This window comes from Tauraco erythrolophus, chromosome 15, assembly GCF_009769465.1.
Source record: "Tauraco erythrolophus isolate bTauEry1 chromosome 15, bTauEry1.pri, whole genome shotgun sequence".
Classification (NCBI taxonomy): domain Eukaryota; kingdom Metazoa; phylum Chordata; class Aves; order Musophagiformes; family Musophagidae; genus Tauraco; species Tauraco erythrolophus.
Genome location: NC_141479.1, coordinates 7049514 through 7069303, shown reverse-complemented (window position 1 = coordinate 7069303; position 19790 = coordinate 7049514). Strand labels below are relative to the sequence as shown.

Genomic DNA, 19790 nt, shown 5'->3' with positions numbered 1-19790 from the left:
ACACAGGAGTCTTATGATTCCACTTAAATGAGCAGGTTGGTGGCTTTTGTTGAATGCACGTTGCAGTGACTGACCACAGAAGGAGGATGCTCATTTACCCACTGCAGTAGAGATGAAAAAGCCACCTGCAAAGAGCATGTTTCAGTGTTGCCACTACCTGATTTTCATAGGCTGGAGAAAAGAAATATATCAGAAGAATGAAGACAGGATTTGTGTTTTATCCTGTTGGAAAGCCTAGTCCAGGTGTTGAATTGGGACAAAAGAGATTTAGCTGCATGTTGCAAGCAACCCGGAGCAAAAAAGTACCAGATTTCCTTTCTTGCTTATTCAGACGTCCATCATGAAGTCTTTTGTGTAAGCGTCCATCTACTTCGCACTTTCACTTCCTCAACAGCCTCGTGTTCATGTTCCTATGGATAGGATATTCTTAAAAGCGTGTTGTACAACTGCTCCTTGTACCCATTTGAGGGCCTGTAACAGGGATATAAAGATATTTGGGATATTTTTTGTCTCATAAGCCTCCAATAGTCCATGATTCTTTGTGACTGGAGATTAAGGGGTGGGGTTTTTTTGTTATCCTGTCTTTATCTTCACAGTATTTTACCAGCAGCTGGAATTGCTCTACAGTCGCCTTCTGTGAGATGAGACTACAGGGGCTCCAATTCTGTCAAATTGCTGGATACAGATGCAGTGATTTCAAACACTATTACTACATTATTATGGCTGGGAGTTACTGCTCCTAGAACAGAGGTAGCCAGACTGAATGCATTTGTGCGCTTCACCTTCATCGTTTTTTAGCTGGTATATTATTGTGAACTTTGTGCTAAGGTACCAGAGCGCGAATTTCAGTATCTGCTGCGCTACACCCATTGTGTTCTGCTGCCTCTGTTAGAAAGACTGTCGCTTTGGACATAGAGGCCATCATGGCAGATAAAGGCAGTAAAATCCTAAACTGCAGCAGCTAAACCCACCCAAGATCATCTATTGGAGATCTTGTAGGAGGAATATGTTTTCTTAACAACTCTACCTGCTGTGATTATATATTAATAATAATAATCATATAATCATATATTATATGAAGAAATTTTATCTGAGAGAAGCTTCCATGCATGGTGGAGGAAGAAAAACCCATTTGTAATGGATCACAGAGCACCAGGTTCTCATTTCAGAGAAAGAAAACATTATAGAAGTTGAGCTTACTGCTTCTGCTTAACAAACTGCATTATTGCAGTTGCAATGTGTATTTTAATGTTGGTCTAAAAGTTGGTCACCTTGACTGCTTCTCCAAGTGTGAGCTGCTTTACACATTCTTGACAGAAAGTTGAATCCTGGTGAGTTATCTTTATTATTAAATTATCCAGAATGGCAAACTCAAGAAGAAAGAAAAAGTAAAATGTCATGGTTGCAGAAGGAAAGGTAAAATATGCCGTAGGAGAAACAGTATTAGGCTTAAACCAGGGCATAAATGTATATTGTGCTGCAGTTTTTTTTCTGTATGGTATATACTTTAATTCTTAATTGTGTTTTCCTGCTTTCAGTTTTTGTTATAGTGAGGCTTGGAATATGTACTTTATCAATGTAAGGCCCTAGATATGTAGATTACTTATGAACAGGGAAGGAAAGGAAGCTCTTGCCCTAAATAGGGCACTGTAATACAGAAGGATATGGTTTATTTGAAAAGGCTTATGAGGGGGATCTTCAAGCATTTTTGAAAGAGAATATTAATATGAAGGCTTCACTTCCAAATGCAGAGAGCACCAAATGAATGCCCTAAACATGTTCTTATCTTTTGCCTCTCAGTAGTGGTCACACAAAATTGTGTGCATAAGTGTCCATTTTTATGCATATTTCATTGCATGGGTTTGTATGCATGGAAGCTACTAACCTAGCAAAATGTCAGCTCCAAGTATGTCTGACTACAAGCAGTTTATGTATTTATTTTATTTACTTTATTTTTGAGTTTTAAGCCTGGCTATAAAACTGTATTTGTAAAGAATGATGATCACCTCCGATAACGGAATATCTATTTTCACCTGCATTATCCTAGAATAAATTATACCAATTTTGGAGGTGTGAACAGATTTCCTAGTAGTGAAGACTAGACTTGAGTTGATCATAGTTACACATGGCTATGTTTCTAGTCCATGGGAAACTTCAGATACCCAAAATGGAACTAGGTTCCTCCTATCAGTTGTTTCTCGAAAAAGTCTTTTATCTCTTTCTCTTCAAGTCCGGACAAGATTAAAAATATAGGAAAACAATAATAATGACTGCTTTGGGATTTGGATGGGTTTCCTGAAGTATCTTCAAGAAGCTTGGTTTTCAAAATCTGCTAAGGACTCGCTACGTGAAAATCAGACTTACTTTGGAAACTTGTTTCCTGCAAGTGATACTGAAGCTTTCGGAATAGCCACATAGCGGTTGACAGAGCCCGCAGTTGTTTGGGTGAAAGGCCAAAGGGCATCCTCATTTTCTTGAACCTCTGTTTCTTGGGTTTATTTTTGTCTACATCAAGAATGGAAGTTTGTGCATAGGTGACACGGCATTCTTGCTGGCAGCTACTTTAAAACCATTATAAAATCTACCCCACAAGATACTAGAGTTACCACATATCTTATCCCTTGCAGTCCTGTTGTGAAATGCGTTTCTTCAACTTTGCTCTTTCCAAAAGTACTGGAACTTTATTGCATCAATATGAGAATAAAGAGAGAGAAAAATACATGTTTCAGTCAGATGGTTAAAAATGGGGAGAAAAGTTTTCTTGGTTGACAATTTGTCATTTTGTGTATGTTTTACTTGGGGAAAGTGGTGGATATGATACCTTGATAAGTACTTCACTAAACCAGGAAATGTGTACGTATTTTCTGCCAAAAATGTGCAAAATTGAGTATCCTGAGGCTAAAGCAAAGGATTTTAATGAGGTGTTTGAAGGAGGAGAGGTAAAACAACTTGTTTCTACTTGAGAAGAGCAACACCTTTTAGAAAAATATTAATTAACACAATATTGACTGTGATGTAATACAGGGAGTAGGGGGCTCCAAACTTTAAAAAAATGTGCTTCATATCATGATAACCTACGTAAATCAAAGGTTATGCTTTGATATATCCGATACTTCTATGGATGTAGCTGTCTCTACTTAAACCAAAAGCAAAACTGTATTTAACACCATGTTAGTCCACATGTGGGTTGCTAAAATACACGCTCTGTTTCCATTCTGTAGCTTTGGCTCTTACATACTGGCTATTGGGTGTTGGGAAGGGCAGCACGAAAACGCAAAGCCGGGACAGGTAGAAAGAGTCATACTGACGACCAAGATTAAAGGAATCAGTGGGTGTAGGGGCTAGGAGGTAGGACTGGGAGATGTGAAGGTGAACACAACTGTGTAGAGCCTGAAAGGTGATGACAAGAAGCTCATCCTTGATGTAGAAGCAGAAAGGGAGCCAGCAAAGGCATTGGAGGAATAAAGTGGTATAGGCAGAATGATGGGTGAGGATTTGGATGGTGGCATTTTCAGATAGCTGGTGAAAAGGAAGGCAATAGCTGGAAGCCCCAGAGTGAGTGTCTGGCCTTTAGACTCCAGAGACTTGTATTAGTAAGAAAGCTGCACAGAGTGGTTGGGGCTGAGGTTGGGGTTAAAAAAATAAAATTCCCAGCGAGTTAGAATTCATTGGAGCCTGCCTGCACCGCAAAGGTGGGAAGCGAGTGACGATTGCCTGACTTGTAACCAACTGAATAGAAGCTCTGGGGTGTGGGAGCCTTTAAAGATTGTTTTTCTTCCTTGTCGATGTATATACTCAGCAGCATTTCTGAGGGAGTTGCACTAATTAACTCTTCTCTCCACCCCCACCGTCTTAAATCTGAGCTGACTACAGTGGCACCTATCAGAATGGGACATGTGGGACACCAGGTCCTTTCTACTCAGGCCAGGCAACCAGCCGTTTGGAGTTTTGAAGCAGATGTTTGAGCCTGAATCTTCGTCATTCTGTGTGATTTGTGTTGCTAGCTAACAGAGGCAAACTTAGTATCTGGGAAACTCCAGATAGAGACATTCTAGATGGGTTCCTCTTTACCAACCTATAGGAATGGCATGCTGGAATAATCATTCTATGTAAATGTTTCTTTTCTTTATTCTTTCAAGTGCTCGCTGACCTCATTTCTATAGTATTTCACAGGGTACGTCTGGTTTGGTTGTCTCATGACTCAGTGTTCCAGTTTGGAAACGCAGCGTTGTGATTTAAAACATCGTGTCAGGACAGTGATGTACAGCTACCGATGACCTAAATGCTGTTGCTCTTGCTCTGGCAAGCACCGCTCCCGCCGCCGGCCGGGCTCCCGCAGCTGCACGGGGCTCGGCGAGGCCCATGCTGCAGAGCCTGGCCAGACAGTTTTGTCACCCCTGGAGCCTGCGTCTCCTTTGTGCTCGAACACAGTTCACCCCAGCGTCAAACGTTGCTACCTGGCTGTAGCATTTGCTTCCCACTAGAACTGCTTCAGCTGCAAGTTACGTCTTACGCGTTTACCCTTTTCTTGTGCTCTAGCCTGTTTGCTGAGTTTGGGTAGCTGGGGGCGGACGCGCTATTTTATTCACGTTAAGGCACTTGTACAGGTTACTGGGAGGATACGTCATTATGCGGTACAAGCTGTGGTCAGAATTGTTTTCTCTGCTTGCTCAGCTTTTGTACTTTCTGTTGAGTGTGAGCTTACATACGCTGTCCAGAGTCCTTTTCTCAAGCAGGTGCATTTTGGAATTTATCCAAGTTGTGACATCTGTCTCAGTGGTACTAAAAATGTTCAGGTAACTCTCTTGCAGTATTTTTGACAGAAGAGTTGATGATAATAATGATTTAGTTTCTTTTGTTCTTTTTTCGTTCATTTTTTTTTTCCCCTGTAGAATCTTAGTTGCCCACACTTCTCACAGATACACATCTGTCCATCAGAGATAATACATGTCATAATCTTACACACACAGACGAACACATTTGAATGAGAGCTGAGGAATTCTGCTTAAATGTGTCACTAAAATTTTCAAACGTTACTCTCATCAGTTTCAGGATGGATTGTCAATTTATATGGCATTTAACAGTTGTATTATGGTCCAACGTCATAAAAACTCTTTTCTAGACTTCAGTAATTTATAATAATTTGGTTTAAGGCAGAAACACTTACTGGAAATTTGCTTGCATTAAGTTACTACTTAAATAACTAGAAGCTAGAGAAGGAGAGAAACTAGACTAGAATATAAAACATATTTACTTAAGACCCATGTAATGATTAAAAGTGAGAAAATAATCTAGCTTGATGAATATTAATGTTTCACTCTGCTGTTTTACAATTCTCTCTTCCACTCTTTTCCATTGAGTTACTTGGTGGTGCATTTTACGTCAACAAATGTATGCTCGTTTTTAAGTGATGTCTTTTGAAAAATCATACAAATTAATGACTCGTGGGTTTCGTAAAGGATGAAATTAATGACATCATTTTAACAGGCAACATTCGATACCCAGATGCACTGCTTGCTTTGCTAAAATTTTAAGAGATGAAGTCTACCAGCTAGATAGTGTTCTCCTCAGAGGTACATCACAAGTAAGATCATACCTACTCATTATGTATTTGTGGATCAGGTTAACAGAAAATATTTTTTTTTCCCCAAGAGAGCAGGAGGGAGCAGGAATTCTGAGTTTAGTATAAATAAAAAAAAAAAACAAAACCAACAAACAAACAAGTTATTAAATATTTAACATTGTGGGAGAGAACAGAGGTGCCATACATGCCTATGTAGTCACTTCTATGTATCTCATTATCTACGAGAGCAGTCAGAGTTGTGCTCTCAAAGCTTCATGGAAAATGATGACGTGGGGGAATTTGATCAAACAAAAGTATAGTGACTTTTACAAGGCCTTGGAAAGACCATATTCTGGCAGAAATAGGATAAGTTATGCCAACATTTAATGACTTCTTTTCGTTCACTGTCCATTTCTTCCATAATTTTTTAGGTAATGATTGCTATTAATCAACACGTGCTCAAAAAAAAGAGACCTTTTTTACTGGAACAAAAAAATCAAGGAAAGAAAATAGTTTTTGTGATTTGCTTCTTGGAAAGCGAAATCCAGAATGACAGCTTTTATAGCAACATTGTGCTGTGCAGAATCCCAGCATTCCTTGCTAGGTTGCCAGCATTTCTCAGAGCCGTTTGGCCTTTAAGTTCTAACTTTATTTCAGGGTATCTACTCATGAACAGAACAATATTTTCAGGGTCTCTGGGCTAGCTACCCAGTAGTGTTTGTGAAATATAATTTTTTAAATGCTGTTGCAGAAATTAATACTGAAGAATTCCTAAGATATGCTTTTGTGACTTAGTTACTTTCTGATAACTAGTCTCAAAGAATAACATTCAGCCACATGGAAGACAGAAAAGAACCTCTGTCAGCTTTTTCAAGAGAAAGATGTGAACTGCTTTTATCATTATAAAATTGCTTAACAATAAAGCTAATTAATACAACCAGTCATTAATTTTCACAGGTTATTCCCTTATTCTTATCTTGAGCAAAAAGCTCCATATTGTCAACTTCCAGTTCACAGATTGATGCTGAGAATGCTGGCTCTGTGTTCCTGGTATGTTTTTGCAGGTGAAGTTAAAATGGCCATGAGTGTAGGCTGCCAGCTTTTTAGGACCGTATCCTTCTTTATCACCATAGCTATTTGTCAGTGGCAGAGAGTGTTTGTGGAGAATCTAGGGAGCCAGACTACAATGTAAGGTCAGTGACGTTATGGTGATGCTGGAGCCTTCGGAATGAATGGGAGAAGGCAAACCATGAGGATAGCTGTCGTTGCTTATGGTTTAGGTGGGATGGGGGGCATGGGGCTGGAAGAGTCTGCTAATAAGAGAGTAAGAATGTTCTTCAGGGTCTTTGTAAGCAGGATTAACTCCAAATCCCACTGATGCCCTTTATTACTACTTCAGCACCATTAGAGAAATGTTTTTTGGGTATAAGATCCTCTGCATATCTATGGCATCTGCTTCTGTATTGCTCTAGACGTACTGGGGCTGACAAAATTTCATTAATTTTGGGACTGAAGGATCAGGCAGCTCTTCAGAGTCTGGTATCTGCTTTTCTGGGCTGACCTCTGGCATATGAAAGATTTCTGTTTGTTAGTGGAACCAAGTGATAACATTCCTCTGTGGGTAGTGAAGGGCTTATTTCTCCTTTATTGTTTCCATTTGGAGTTTTTTAAATCTTGTTTGATTGACAGAACGTTGAAATGCTAAATATTAATCCACTTTGTAAAAGGATTTGAGTATGAACACTTATTTTTTTCTCTCTCCTGTACAATCTCCATTAATTTTTTGTCCTAAAGTATGTCCAGAGCATTGTAAAAAAGCACCAAATATATTGACTACCACTAATAAAGTCATTGACTTCTGTCCTGGAAAACAACTGTGCTCTCGTTAGTGTTTTAAGTTAATCCTAGTGATAATAAATACATACTCTTAACACCTCAGCACTTTGTATATAGTATATTTGTCATTATTTTTTTTTTTTTTAAACAGGATTTATCTGGAGAAGGCTACAGAGACGCTATTGGTGATGAACACTTTCATCTAGAAGGTATTTAAAGAATAAAATTTCTTGGTTAATATTAAAGGATATTGGAGTAAGTCAGTGAACAAGTCAGAGTGGGAATGCATATATGAGAGCGTGGTTCTTGATACACTGATGTGTCGTTTGCCTGGTAAAACTGTTAAGATGGAATATTATTACTTTCCTCCTAATATTGAAAAAAGTCACACAGTTGTATCATAGGGACCAATTGTTTTAACTCAAGGTCTCTCAGTTTCCTTCCAGGTACTGCTCTTGGCATTTGTAGCAGTAGTGTGAATATCACTGTCCCCAGCAGAGGTGGTAAACGTGGTTGCTGAAATTGTTAGCATTGGGTTTAGTGATGCATTGCACGCCATTCTGTGTCACACAAACCAGGCTTAGAAACTCCTTCATTAATTTCTAATAAAGACTAGAGAGTCTTGCTCACTACGTTTCTCTTGAATGTGAATGGAATCATTATTGCCTCAGAAAACTTCTTTTCGAGGCTCATCTCATCTCTTCCTCTGTGATCAGGCCTCTCCTTGCAGTGGAGATGGAATCATTGTTGTGGTGGGAAGGGCCTTTGAGGACTTTGAATATGGACACTGTATTCTGCATGCCAGAGAACATATCTGAGATACCTTGAAGGTCAGTTGGGCAAGTGGGGGTTGATGAACGGAAGAGATTAGGTTGGGGACATTGTTGCTCATTCTTTTAAAAAAACAAGGAAATAAGACTTCAGAAAGTCTCTGGGAATCTCTCTAGTATAATAAGTGGTTGCATGGATTGTGTGCTAGATTTATATTCCAGGCTAGTGGAAAAAACATGCCCAGCTTGTTTAGAGCAATGAACCATGTCAAGCTTAACTTGGAAATTTCTGTCCTAATATAATCCAGTCATTTGTTTCTGGTGGTAGAGACTTCTGTCTACAGAGGACTTGAAAGATTCTCTGTGTTAAGAATGTCTGTCTTCCAGTTCCTTACCTGTGGAATGTGTTAATACGCTGCGTTTCTTGGAGCCCATGTTTCTGGCATGTCTGTAGCTAACAAAGAATGTTCGCTCATATGTGCCCATAACACAGGAGCTCAATTTCAGCTGGTGCTTGTAGGCTACTGTTAAACACAAAAGCAAGATACACTTGCCACGATGGAGTCAGCGTTTGTTAAAAGTGTTTCAGTATTTAATTCACCAGTTTTCCTTTCTGCTCATAGTAGGACATATCTCTAATAAAAGGTGGCTTTTTAATTTTCAGAACTATAGGAGAATCTGCTTAACACAGGATATTAAATGTCAATGAGGTGAATAGTTTCATTTTTCTGAATTTTTTATTTTTCCACTCCCTGTGTCACAACTGAACCTTTAATTTGTGTTGTGATCAGCAACAGGAAACAGTGAAATGACTTCTCTCCATATTTTCAGGTTGAAATACCCATCCCAGACTAGTACAAAGTACTACTAATACAGCTCTTGCAAAATTAGTTTTGACTTGTCCCACTGGACTTAAAATGGACAATTAATTTCCCTACAGTAAGTTTCAGAGAAGGCAGCTTGATCTTTGTTCTTTTGAAGGGTGTGTCTAATTCATCAGCTTCAGCTTTCAGCCAGAGAAAGTTGAAGACACGCTTTTGGCACTGACCCAGGATGAGCCTGTTTTCCTATGCGCTTACTCTGGTGGCTGTGGAACAGGAACGTTACTCCCTTCCTGGTCCTATTCTGCCGACGTTCATTTGCCATTGGAGAAGAGGACCTTTGCTTAAACAAAGTTATCTCTGTCTGACTTTGTTGTGTAGAACTATCTTGCAGAGCAAATGTCACATCCAATATATAATATTTCCAAACTAGTCAGTAGCAGGATTGTTTTTATTAGAGCGTAAAACCTTTTAGGCTACTGTAATTTCCGTCTTTTCACTAGTTTTACATTGTTACTTCTGTTGCATCTCATGTCTCATGAAATAGCTGAGTAGTGAAGACAAGATTTAATACCAGCAGGTGGTGCTTTCTTTGTGTGCTGCCATGGGGGAAGAGCTGTTCTGTGGCATCTTTCCAGTTGGGAGGCAGGTAACTGTTCCCACCCAGCGCTCAGGCAAACGCGTGCAGATTGCCGAGGTTTGGTCCTCATGCCTTCTGCTCTCAGATCTCCAGGCTATGCTTTCTATGCTGGGGACAGTGTTAGCCACTTCTCTCTTGAATAGGATTTTGAAAATCTTATAATTAACAGATGATAGGAGAAGCATTGGGTTAAGGCAGGATGCTTTCACCCTTTTTGTATAACTTTGTACTTTTTACTGACATATTTTTTGATGACTGTGATAGTACTAGCATAAAATTGTGATACTAGTATTAAATAAAGCTGAAACGTGATTTGAGACCTTTGTTAGGGCACGGCTTGAATTCTGTATGGCTTAGGTACAAGATGACCACTGTCATAGCTCTCTTCTGCATAGAAATGTTTTGTGTGAAAATGTAATTAATATTCTAGAAAGTATATTAATCTTTCCATCTGGAATAGTTGTTCTACCTTTATTTTGCTACCTCACAATCTTTACATATGTACTGGTGTAACACATGTATGTTGCATGATTATACATTCACGTGTCATAAGATAACACCAGCATCACTGAGAACTAGTTTTAGAGACAGGGAGCTGTAACACACTGAAACCTCGTTGGCTGGGCTAAGCTCACAAAGGACATGAATGGCAAGAAAAGACTTGAACTTGGCTCCACCAAGTACCAGGCAAGCGTCTAATCAATGAACTGTATTCTATCTTCATAAATACATAGTGGGGATGGAAAAAAATGAAGAAGAAACATTTCTCAGATTTGCAAGAAAGCACAGAAAGTGCCACACTTTTTCTGCATTAGGGGAAAGTTGTGGCCTTCACACTCAGAGACCTTATTGGAGAATGAATCTGAGTTCTTTAGAAGACTCACTGAAAAGACAAAGTGGCAATAAGAGAAATAATTGAATTCCTTATTTTGTTTTACGTAGCCAAGTTCATTACCCTTTTTTTTTTTCCATCTCCCTCTGTTTTTTTTCCCCCTCTTAGCTGTCTGAGCAGTACAGATAAAAAGAACTCTCTTTGCTGGATTTAACTTCTGTGTTGTTATGTAAAGCTTGATCAAATCCTTTCGTCTTAACAGACTTAACTGGCCAACAGCAAAAGGCTCGGGATTCTGGGATTAAGATTGTATTTGGTAAGAGGACTGGTGCATTAGTGCTTTCTTTTGAACTATAGAAAGAACAAAGTAAACATCAAAAGCATTAAGCCATGAGAGCGGATTGTTGACTCTGTTGCTGCATGACAAGAGGTTAGAACTCAATAGTGGCGACTGTTTACTGAGTGCTGTTCAGATAGAAACAGTTTGACCAGTACTGTCTATTATATCCAGCACCTGCCTTTGATTGTGCTGCTGGGCAAGTCACTAAGATGAAATTTTTGGATTTTCTCTTATGTAGTTGGTGAAGTCCTTAGATAAGAGACACCAATGGAAGCCTCCATCTCTTCTTACATTACTCTTACTCTGTTTCCCTTCTTCCCCTTTCATTAACAACTCAACAATTGGGCATGCTGGATGTACAGTCTGTAGTGGATTTGTTAGCAACTTTCATTCCAAGTTTAACAGTGCTTTCCCACTGCATTTCAGAGACTTCCACTTGCCGAACTTAGAGTACTTGTGCAATCTGCTGTGGCTGTGTACGATCTTCTCATGGTTCAACTTGCTTGTCCAGCAGTTTCTGCACAGGAAGCATGTGCTTCATCACTCTTCATGTCTAGGATAAAAGGGCTTGCGTTTGCTCTTCCTAGATAGAATAGTAGGTTGCCAGAACTGAATGACTGGAGGTAGCTCTGGAAGAAGGCACAAAAACTAGCACAGGCACTGGGAGATATTTTTCATTTTGTTACAGTGAGGAAGCTGAAATGGCAGGCAGGAGGTGAATGTAGCATCAAACAGCAAGTCACTGTTCCGTCATGGAGACATCCAGGTGGCTCAGAAAGATATCTGCTATTAGTGTGGTCAATAATGACATCCAGGTTCTGTCTTTGCTCTTCAAGGCATAAGGAAGTTTTTTAATGAATTGTTCAAGAGTCCTGCTCTTGTTTTCCAGAACTCTCTTCACCTCCTCTCCCTGGACCTTTTGGGAAATTTTCACAGCTAAAGCCAGACCAGGCAAAAAAAAAAAAAGCTAGACTAGGAGAGCTTTCGAGCTTTCTTATCTCAACCACTTCATGTCTTTATGAAGTGAACTGGGATTCCACCATCCTCTCACTTGAACATTTAGAAGCTTTTCCGAGCAGCATGTTTTCTCCTTGCTTGTGACATCTGAACCAGAAGCAGGAAAATCTCCCTCTAATACAGACTGATTGTGGAAAAGAGGCAATTTCCTAGTTGTTTCAATACAAACTCTGTGGAGTCCAGTGGGATGTAGTATCAGTCTACTTCAGGTGCCTTTTGGAGTTCAAGGTGAAGTCCTTAAGCTCAGGACACCTAACCTATCACCCCAATTAGTTAGGCAATAATGTGATTTCTCATGTCACTATTCTCCTGAAAAGTATGACCTCAGCATTTCTACTAGCCAGAAATCTTGCATCCCGGTGAGATCAATCAAGTCCTGTACCTGTCAGAGGAACTGCCTCTTATGCTGATAGCAATCTGTTCCCTGTTTCGTCAGCCAAGGGTGATGTCTTGGTTATTATTCTCTCAACAAAGACTGGAGAAGATCCAACCCTTCTTGGTGCCTTATCTGAACACGATATCCAAAGTCCTACTGAAAGTAGTGACAGTGACAGAGCTTGACCTGAATCAACAAACCCATTTTTTGGTATGTTTCCCAAACCAGATGTATCCAAGTCCCTCGATGTAAGATGGTCCCTCATGTGGTACCAGAAGGGACAAAATTATTCAGGTCATCTTCTTGCCCATAAATATTAGAGAGCCCTCCAACAGAGTTCAAAGCACATGTTGTTGCTGAAAAAAAAAATCTACAATATCTGTAAAAGAGCTACTTGAGCTACTTGTAGCACTTTTCACACATCTACAAGACATTATGGAATTTCTAAACCTGCAATGCATGCTGTATTCAGCAAAGCAGAAAAACAATTCATTATATTCTTAATATTATCACGTTTTTCAAGATGTTACTAGTGTGTCCACTCAGTCTTTCATCTCTTCTTCCTCCACCCAGCTTCCAGGAAATCTGTAATCACGTGGTTAACAGAGTTCCACCACAAAGAGCTGCGTTGTTGTTTTTGACTTTATTAAGAACTGATAAGCAAACAAGGAACCAATAGTAAAGAATGAAATAGTAGTTTAAGGCTGCTGATCTTATGCCCGACGCTGCAACCTTCCTGGACCCTCCCACAGCTGCACGTGCTTCCCCCGCTGTACATGTCCTGGACAGCCCAGTGGAGAGAGGATGTTGGCCAAGGTGCCTGTGCTTCCCCCTTGCTGGGGCTGCAGCTGCAGGGGAGGGCATGGGTGGAGTGTTCCTGCCCCACAGCACCCTGCAGCAGGGCTGGGTTGCAAGATAATGCCTTCTCCTCTGTCTTTCCATCAGGAAAGATTCAGTGAAGATATTAGTTCCTAGAGTTGTTTCAAAAACTGGTAATTGGAAGAATATCTATTGGGTTGTCAACTCAGAGGAAGGGTGGCAAGGTATGGTACTTGGGCCCAAATTGTTTATAAACTTGTCAGCAAAGGAAAACTTGAACAAGCATTTTAGCTAGTTTTAGCTAACCTTATATTTGCCTGTGAGACACTTTTTACCGTGCTTTGGTAATATCTTAGCAGTAATAAATTCATGTGTTGTGCTAGGCTGCGCCGTGAATGGGTAATAAAAGGCAGTTATTCCAAACTACATGCTGCTTTCTAGTTAATGCCTCAGTTAGAATGGTTGTTTCATTTATTATCTAAAGCTTAAATAACTTTCTGTATATAATGTACATGAAATTCCAGTGTATTTATAGAAAAGACGTGGATTGCGTCTCGCACACAGGCAAAGTTGCTTTATCCCAGCACCGTTGTTATTACCTACATAGTCCTATTGCGGCAGGCTTGGTGCTTTGCAGAAAATGAAGGTCCCTTCTCTCTCATGCTCTTAAACCAAGTACCTTTTCACCACTGATACTGCAAAGAGAGTGCTAATAATTCTTCCTTAAAAGTGCACTTGTGGTCAGCCTTCTGGGATGTTATATGGGAACTCTGCCTTTTAATGACTTGTTGCTAATCCTGTGCACTTGCCGTAGATCTGCCATGCAGGAGTGTGTGTTATGTGATCACCTCAGACTGGTGATCACTTGCTCGCTGGCTGTATCTTTTTCAGCTGTCAAAAGGCTTCTGCTGTACCCTTTCCTACTACCCAATATGACATGAAACAACTCTGAAAAATATCTTCAGCTTCAGGGTGACCCCCCGGCACCAGCCACCATTATCTGACAAACAGCTAGTCCCTGCCTGGGCTGGAAGCTGATAAGCTGGTTACTGTGAATTGGAAGAAGCACCAAAGCACTTGGAGGGGGGAGGGCGAAAGGAGCCACGGAGAGTGCCAAGAGAAAACTGCTTAGTTTGGCAGTTAGAATAAAAGTCACCAAAGAACATGAGACTGGTAGGATTAGCAGAAGTTTTCCTGTGGTCATGCACAGATCCAGGAAATCATAAGAAGCAGGTAGGCTGTTTGCCATGAGTGGGAGGAAAATCTTATGGCATAAGGCACTTTAAAAAAAAAAAAGAAAATTGTACAAGTGTTTCTTAACGTTAGCTGTTCCAGTTGAGGGGGGCTGGTATGTGGATCAGAAGCTTTTACTTCTGGAGCTCCTGTTTCAAGTGCAGCCAGGTCAGTAGTGATGAAAGAGTGTTGCCATCCAATGGCTGTCCATGGCCTGTGTGTAATGAGTTAGTGGTCTCCAGGTGTTTCCAAATGGACCTTTACAGTGTCTAGCAGCTCCCACCCATGTTGGCAGGCGGAGCACAGAAAGGCAGTGAAAAGTAGGCTGTTATGTCCCCTTGGAGGGTGAGCTTTCTTCCTCACACTGAGCCACCGCTGTGCGGAGGGTGTGTGCTCTGCCACCTGTGCCGCGCTTGTTCCTGCATGAAGGGTATTGCTCTCTTCAGCCGACAACCCACCAGCTCCTACCAGTGCTGCCTAACGGGTTTTGATAGATGATGTGTTTTGTCTGTGCTTTGAGAGTTTTGTTCTGGGTTATTAATCCTCTGCGTTAGACTGGGAAGATCATACCTGCTGTAAGTAATAGTTTCATGTTGATCTCTGCGTTCGGATCATTCTACACTGCTGGAAGGTTGTTATACCAGAACGTGAGCAAGTGGCGTGTTTGGTTCAGGGGCACAATAGCAAAGCTGAGAACAGAGTCTGGGATTTCCTGTATCCATGTCTGTCTCTTACAATATGACAGAGAGAGGGTTTCACAGTATAGTACACAAGAAAACCTTCCAAACTTACAAGTAGTCTCTATTCTTTATGGTGGCTGAAGAAAGCCAAATTATTATTAACTTAATTGTGGGTAATGTATGAAAAATACTTCAGTAGAAAATTGAGGAAATGAAAAGAGAAGTGAACAAGCGCCTCAAAAAAGGAAAGAGTTGATCCTTAGTGAACACCTTAAACACAGAAAGCTTTGAAATAATATTATATGCATGCTTGGTATTTATAACAATATTGGGTTTCTGTACTCTTTCCTTCCAGCGAAGACTGACAACTTTTTCTTCTTTCAGAGAGAAGCTAGTGCTCTTTCTGAGTGATTATTAAAAAAAGAATCAACTAACAATAAAAATATTAGTTTACTTTCAGCTCTGAGGTAGTAATGAATTAATTGGCTAGGAGGCAAAAAGTCACCTAGGGGTATAGTTGTTGAAAAACCCAAGTCTACAAATCCTTCAAGCTGCTTCTCTTGTAGCGTATGAGATCCAGACCATCAAGGTGCGTGTGGGAAGCAAGAGAATCATAGGGCGCAAAAGGACATATCTTAGGGAGATCTCATTAAAGGCGGGAGGGCTCTTGCATTTGTCTTCCATGTCCCGAAGGTGAGTGAAACATCACGGTGGAGCAGAGGCAGCAGACCGTGGGCACCCAGCTGGTTGCTCACGTAATAACTGAAGCTCGAGGGAAGCTACCATGTAGTGGGACTGAGATACGGGTGAGAAATAGGTGCCAGTGATATGAGGCTCGTGCTCAGTGCGTGAAGTTTGAGAGGGCTGAGCCTCAGTAATCTGGACTCACCAAAGCAGTCTTCGTCATTGGTGTTTCCCTTGGGCTGTCAACGTTGTGATTAAGAGGAGGAAGGAACTGTAGCATGTGTAGGCATATCTGGGTGAGCTGTTCATCTAGCTTAGGCTGGGTAAGGATCTCGCTGAGCACACAGGAATGCAGGCTGGTGCATTAGCCACCCACCACATGGGAACGCCTGTCAAACCCGTAACACCACCCAGGGCTGGTCCGTCTGCCTGTCCTGCTCGCCTGCCTCTGCCGTGGTGACTCATCTGGGAGCCAAGGTCTACTGTCAGATATACCTTGGCAAACTGATGGGCTTGGGAGTATCTATGAGAGACAGCTGATCTGGTGTGTGTGGTACAGAGACAGGGCTGCGTTACTGTACATGTGCAGCAGTATAAAAATGTACTTGAACTTTGCCCCAGGACATCCACCACCGAGAACAAAGAATGAAATATGGGAACAAGTCAGGAGGTTGAAAACAATCTCTCTGGAAACATGATGAATACCAGTGGTTTCATGTATTCTGCTTGAAGAACAAAGGTCCTTTTCTACTTTTAATTTCCCAGCAACGATTATTACCAGTTATTTTTCTTGTAGCTTTGACCACAGTTCGTGGAGGTTTTATTAAACATGTTTTTGAAAAGTGAGTCAAAATGCCATTCTTCTCTGATTCTCTTGTGACTCTCTTTTTTTTTTTTCTTTTTCTTTTTACCCATGTGAAACTAGAGCATAATTTCCAGGCAAAGATTTGGGGCCAGATAATACTCTCATGCTGGTGTTCATGGAATTATTCCAGTTTTGTGCTCTGTAATTTAAAAAAGTTTTGGCCCTTGCTATTTCAGAAGACAATATATTTGTTTCAAATCCCTTGCCTTTACATGAAGCATTGCATTCATTTTTAGGGACCTTGAATACTGCATTTAATAGGGAATATGTCCTGCTGCAACTCCTGAATAGTCCTGAAGTTGCCAGTTCTCTTGTATTTGACTTGACCTTGACATAGCCAGGCAGCTGAGTTTGAGTGCTCCCTTTGCTGCGTTTTTGGTAGCTTTCTGCAATAGGCTTTTGTTTAGATCCCGTGTGCGTGCTCCTGTAAGGTCCTCCTGCCTGTAGGGATTTCATATCCCAGAGTGGCTCATGTGAGGATACAGTTTGTGACAGGTTTAAATAGTTCTGGCGTTTCTGGGATCGAATTTAGAAGCCATAGTTTTATATAGACAGCTAGATGGATGGAAGCTAAGGAGATGCCTGAACCTTCGGGCTGGATAGTTTAGACACAACAACCTGTCATCCTCCTGAACCTTACAAACACACGAGCATGTACATGCAGACTGAGAGGCAATTTCAGTGAAAAGCATATTGCTTTTGCCAGTTGCTGTTCCAAATTCAAAGTGTGTATCACTCAGGGTGCTTTTGTGTGCTTCAACTCCACTTCTGCTGCAGTAGCTACAGAAACCCAAAGTTTTACCTCACCAGGCAGAACAAGTGCCCTTTGTTACCTAGACAGATTACAGCTTTTTCTAAAGTCTGCTCTTCATAAAAGCCCAGCTTGAACAGTGGAAATTCTGACTTGCCTCAGATACTGAGGAGACTTTTATAGTTTCAAGTAGCTCCAGGGTTATATTTTAAAAGTTGGATTTCATCACATGTTTCAAGTTTGGTGGAAAAAAAAAAAAAAAAGGCATGATATTTTTAGCAGAAAAAAAGTCCCCCCACACACCTTTTTTCTTAACAGATGTTTCATCTCAATCATATCCAAACCTCAAAGCACAAGTAGCAGTCAACCTTATTCTCCTGTGGAGAAAAAGATAAAATGTCATTTGTTTGGAAGAAGGTGTGGTTTTTTTGTTTTTTTTTTTTTTTTTTGTAACCACAACTAGTTTGTGAGTAAAAGCAAATAATAAATGCAGCACTATGGGGTTGTGGAAATGAACCTGAAGCAACATTTCTGCTCTTGAAAGAGCTCGGAGTCCAGCTGCTCTTGTTAGATGGAAAGTCTCAACCCCCAGCCTACCAAAAAAAAATAAAACTACCAGTAATCAGGTTTTTCTTGCTTTATAAATTTGATCCAGCAATCCAGGTCCTTTCACCAGTAAATATGTCATACAAAGTGCCCAACTTTGTACCAAAAAGGATTAAAAACTGTAAAGGTAACAAAAAGAGAGGAAAGGAATACTAGTTGTAAAACAAAGTATCCAGAGTAGAAGAGCTGCTACCCGAGGAATTTTTGCAAAGCTCTGGAGAAGCGGAGAGCTTTGCTGTAACTTACAGCTGGGGCTGTATTTAGGGGTGAGTTATAGTCCCTCTTAAAGATTTGGAGGCATGAAACCAAAGTGTGGTGCTGCAGACTTTTTGTTTTCTTTGTTCTTGTAGTGAGCCTTTGCAGAGAGTGCAGCCACCCAGGTGTGGAAGGATATTTTTGGCAAATGGTTGGTCAGATGAAATCTGCTCTCCCTGCCTGCTCCAGGACCCTCTCAGCTGCACTGAGCACCCACCCACCTGCCTGCCCTGTCCCACCTGCCCAGGCCCCACTAGCGAGTAGTGATTGCTGCCCAGGTTTCAGGACGCTACATTTGAATGAACGTTCCCAATGACACTGTCTAGGAGGCTATTGCAGGGTTTCCCACCAAAGGGGAAGCTCCAAGTGGGAAGCTGACTCTTGAGATGAGGAACACACGGGCTCTCTAGAGCAATAGGAAGGGCTGGCTCCTCCCTTTAGCCTGCTCCAAATGGTCTCTACTTCTGCATTTTGAGTGGTGCATAGCACAGCGGGCCTCCATCTCGGATTGTGGTCTTTAGGCTGTACTATAATTATTAATAATGGTGAGCAGTTACCTGTGTTTGCTCTGTGGGAATCACTTCTTGTGATGAGATCCTATGTGCTCTCTAGACTTTAAATAAGGTGGTGGGTCAAACCTTGATGAATTTTATTTCTCTGTATGTTTCGCAGTATGTGATGTATTCCCTCAGTACTGTTCCTCACCCATGTATAAATATGAAAAGGGAGAGAGATGTATGCTTGTGTGCACACACGTATACGCTGGGCTATTTGTCATTATATTATTTTTTGGTTGTGTTGTGGATCAATTTCCATTCTCCCCCACCTCTCAGGGTAAGATGCAGGGCTCTGAGGATGGGAACACTGAGCCTTCCGCTGTATATTAACTGTGAGAGAGTTGTCAGATACACAACTGATTCATCACAGCCAAAATAACATTACAGTACAGGTCCACAACATTGCTCTCTGTAAAAGGTGAGCTTTGTGAGGGTCAGAGCAGCATTCTTCCTTGTGGGAAGCAATTCTGATGAAATGAATCTTACAGTTCGGATACCTTTGGAGGCCCCGTTATCATAGCAAAGGTGATGGTAACAGGATTTTCCCATTGAACATCTAAGTTACATGGGAGCGAGTTGATATCAAAGCCTACATTATTAATAACACTACCTACTCAGCCTTCATTTGAATAAAGGGTTATGTAGTGGCTGGGTTTTTTTCTTCTTTTTCTTCCCTTATGAATCTCAGGGGAAAAAAATCCAAAGAGACAGAAAATTTAAGAGAGAAAATTATATGTGAGCACACATATCTGTAGCTTACACTGAGAAGGGATTTTTAGAAAGCAAAATTATTACCAGTTACTAACTAAAAGCGGTGTATGGCCATCTTAGAGACAGGTCTTTCTTCTTTTGCTGTGAGTTACAAATGATCAGTTGGTGTCCCCATCTGTCACTGTTAAGCAACAGAATTCAACACTTTGCAGTCACATTCAGAGCTCCAGGGACGCATAATGCTATGAGAAAGTGGTAAGTGGTCCATATGACAGTGACAGTTTTCACTTAAGAAGTACTTACCCATGCTAAGTGATACAGATAGTTACAGCAGATTGCGTTCTGTTAATGTGGCCTTTGATATGCCCACTGATCAAACACAAATTTTGCTGCTACAGGTATCATCCTGAGCTATTCTGACCAAAGCTTGTGGA

General features: G+C 40.9%; 1 protein-coding gene across 1 annotated transcript in view; it reads left to right on the top strand.

The window, feature by feature from the left end:
* NKD1 (NKD inhibitor of Wnt signaling pathway 1) overlaps window positions 1–19790 on the top strand; it is a 107711-nt gene that overhangs the window by 62111 nt on the left and 25810 nt on the right. Inside the window, 1 exon segment of the mRNA XM_086621253.1 lies at window positions 7551–7608. Coding sequence (XP_086477379.1) covers window positions 7551–7608 — 58 coding nt within the window.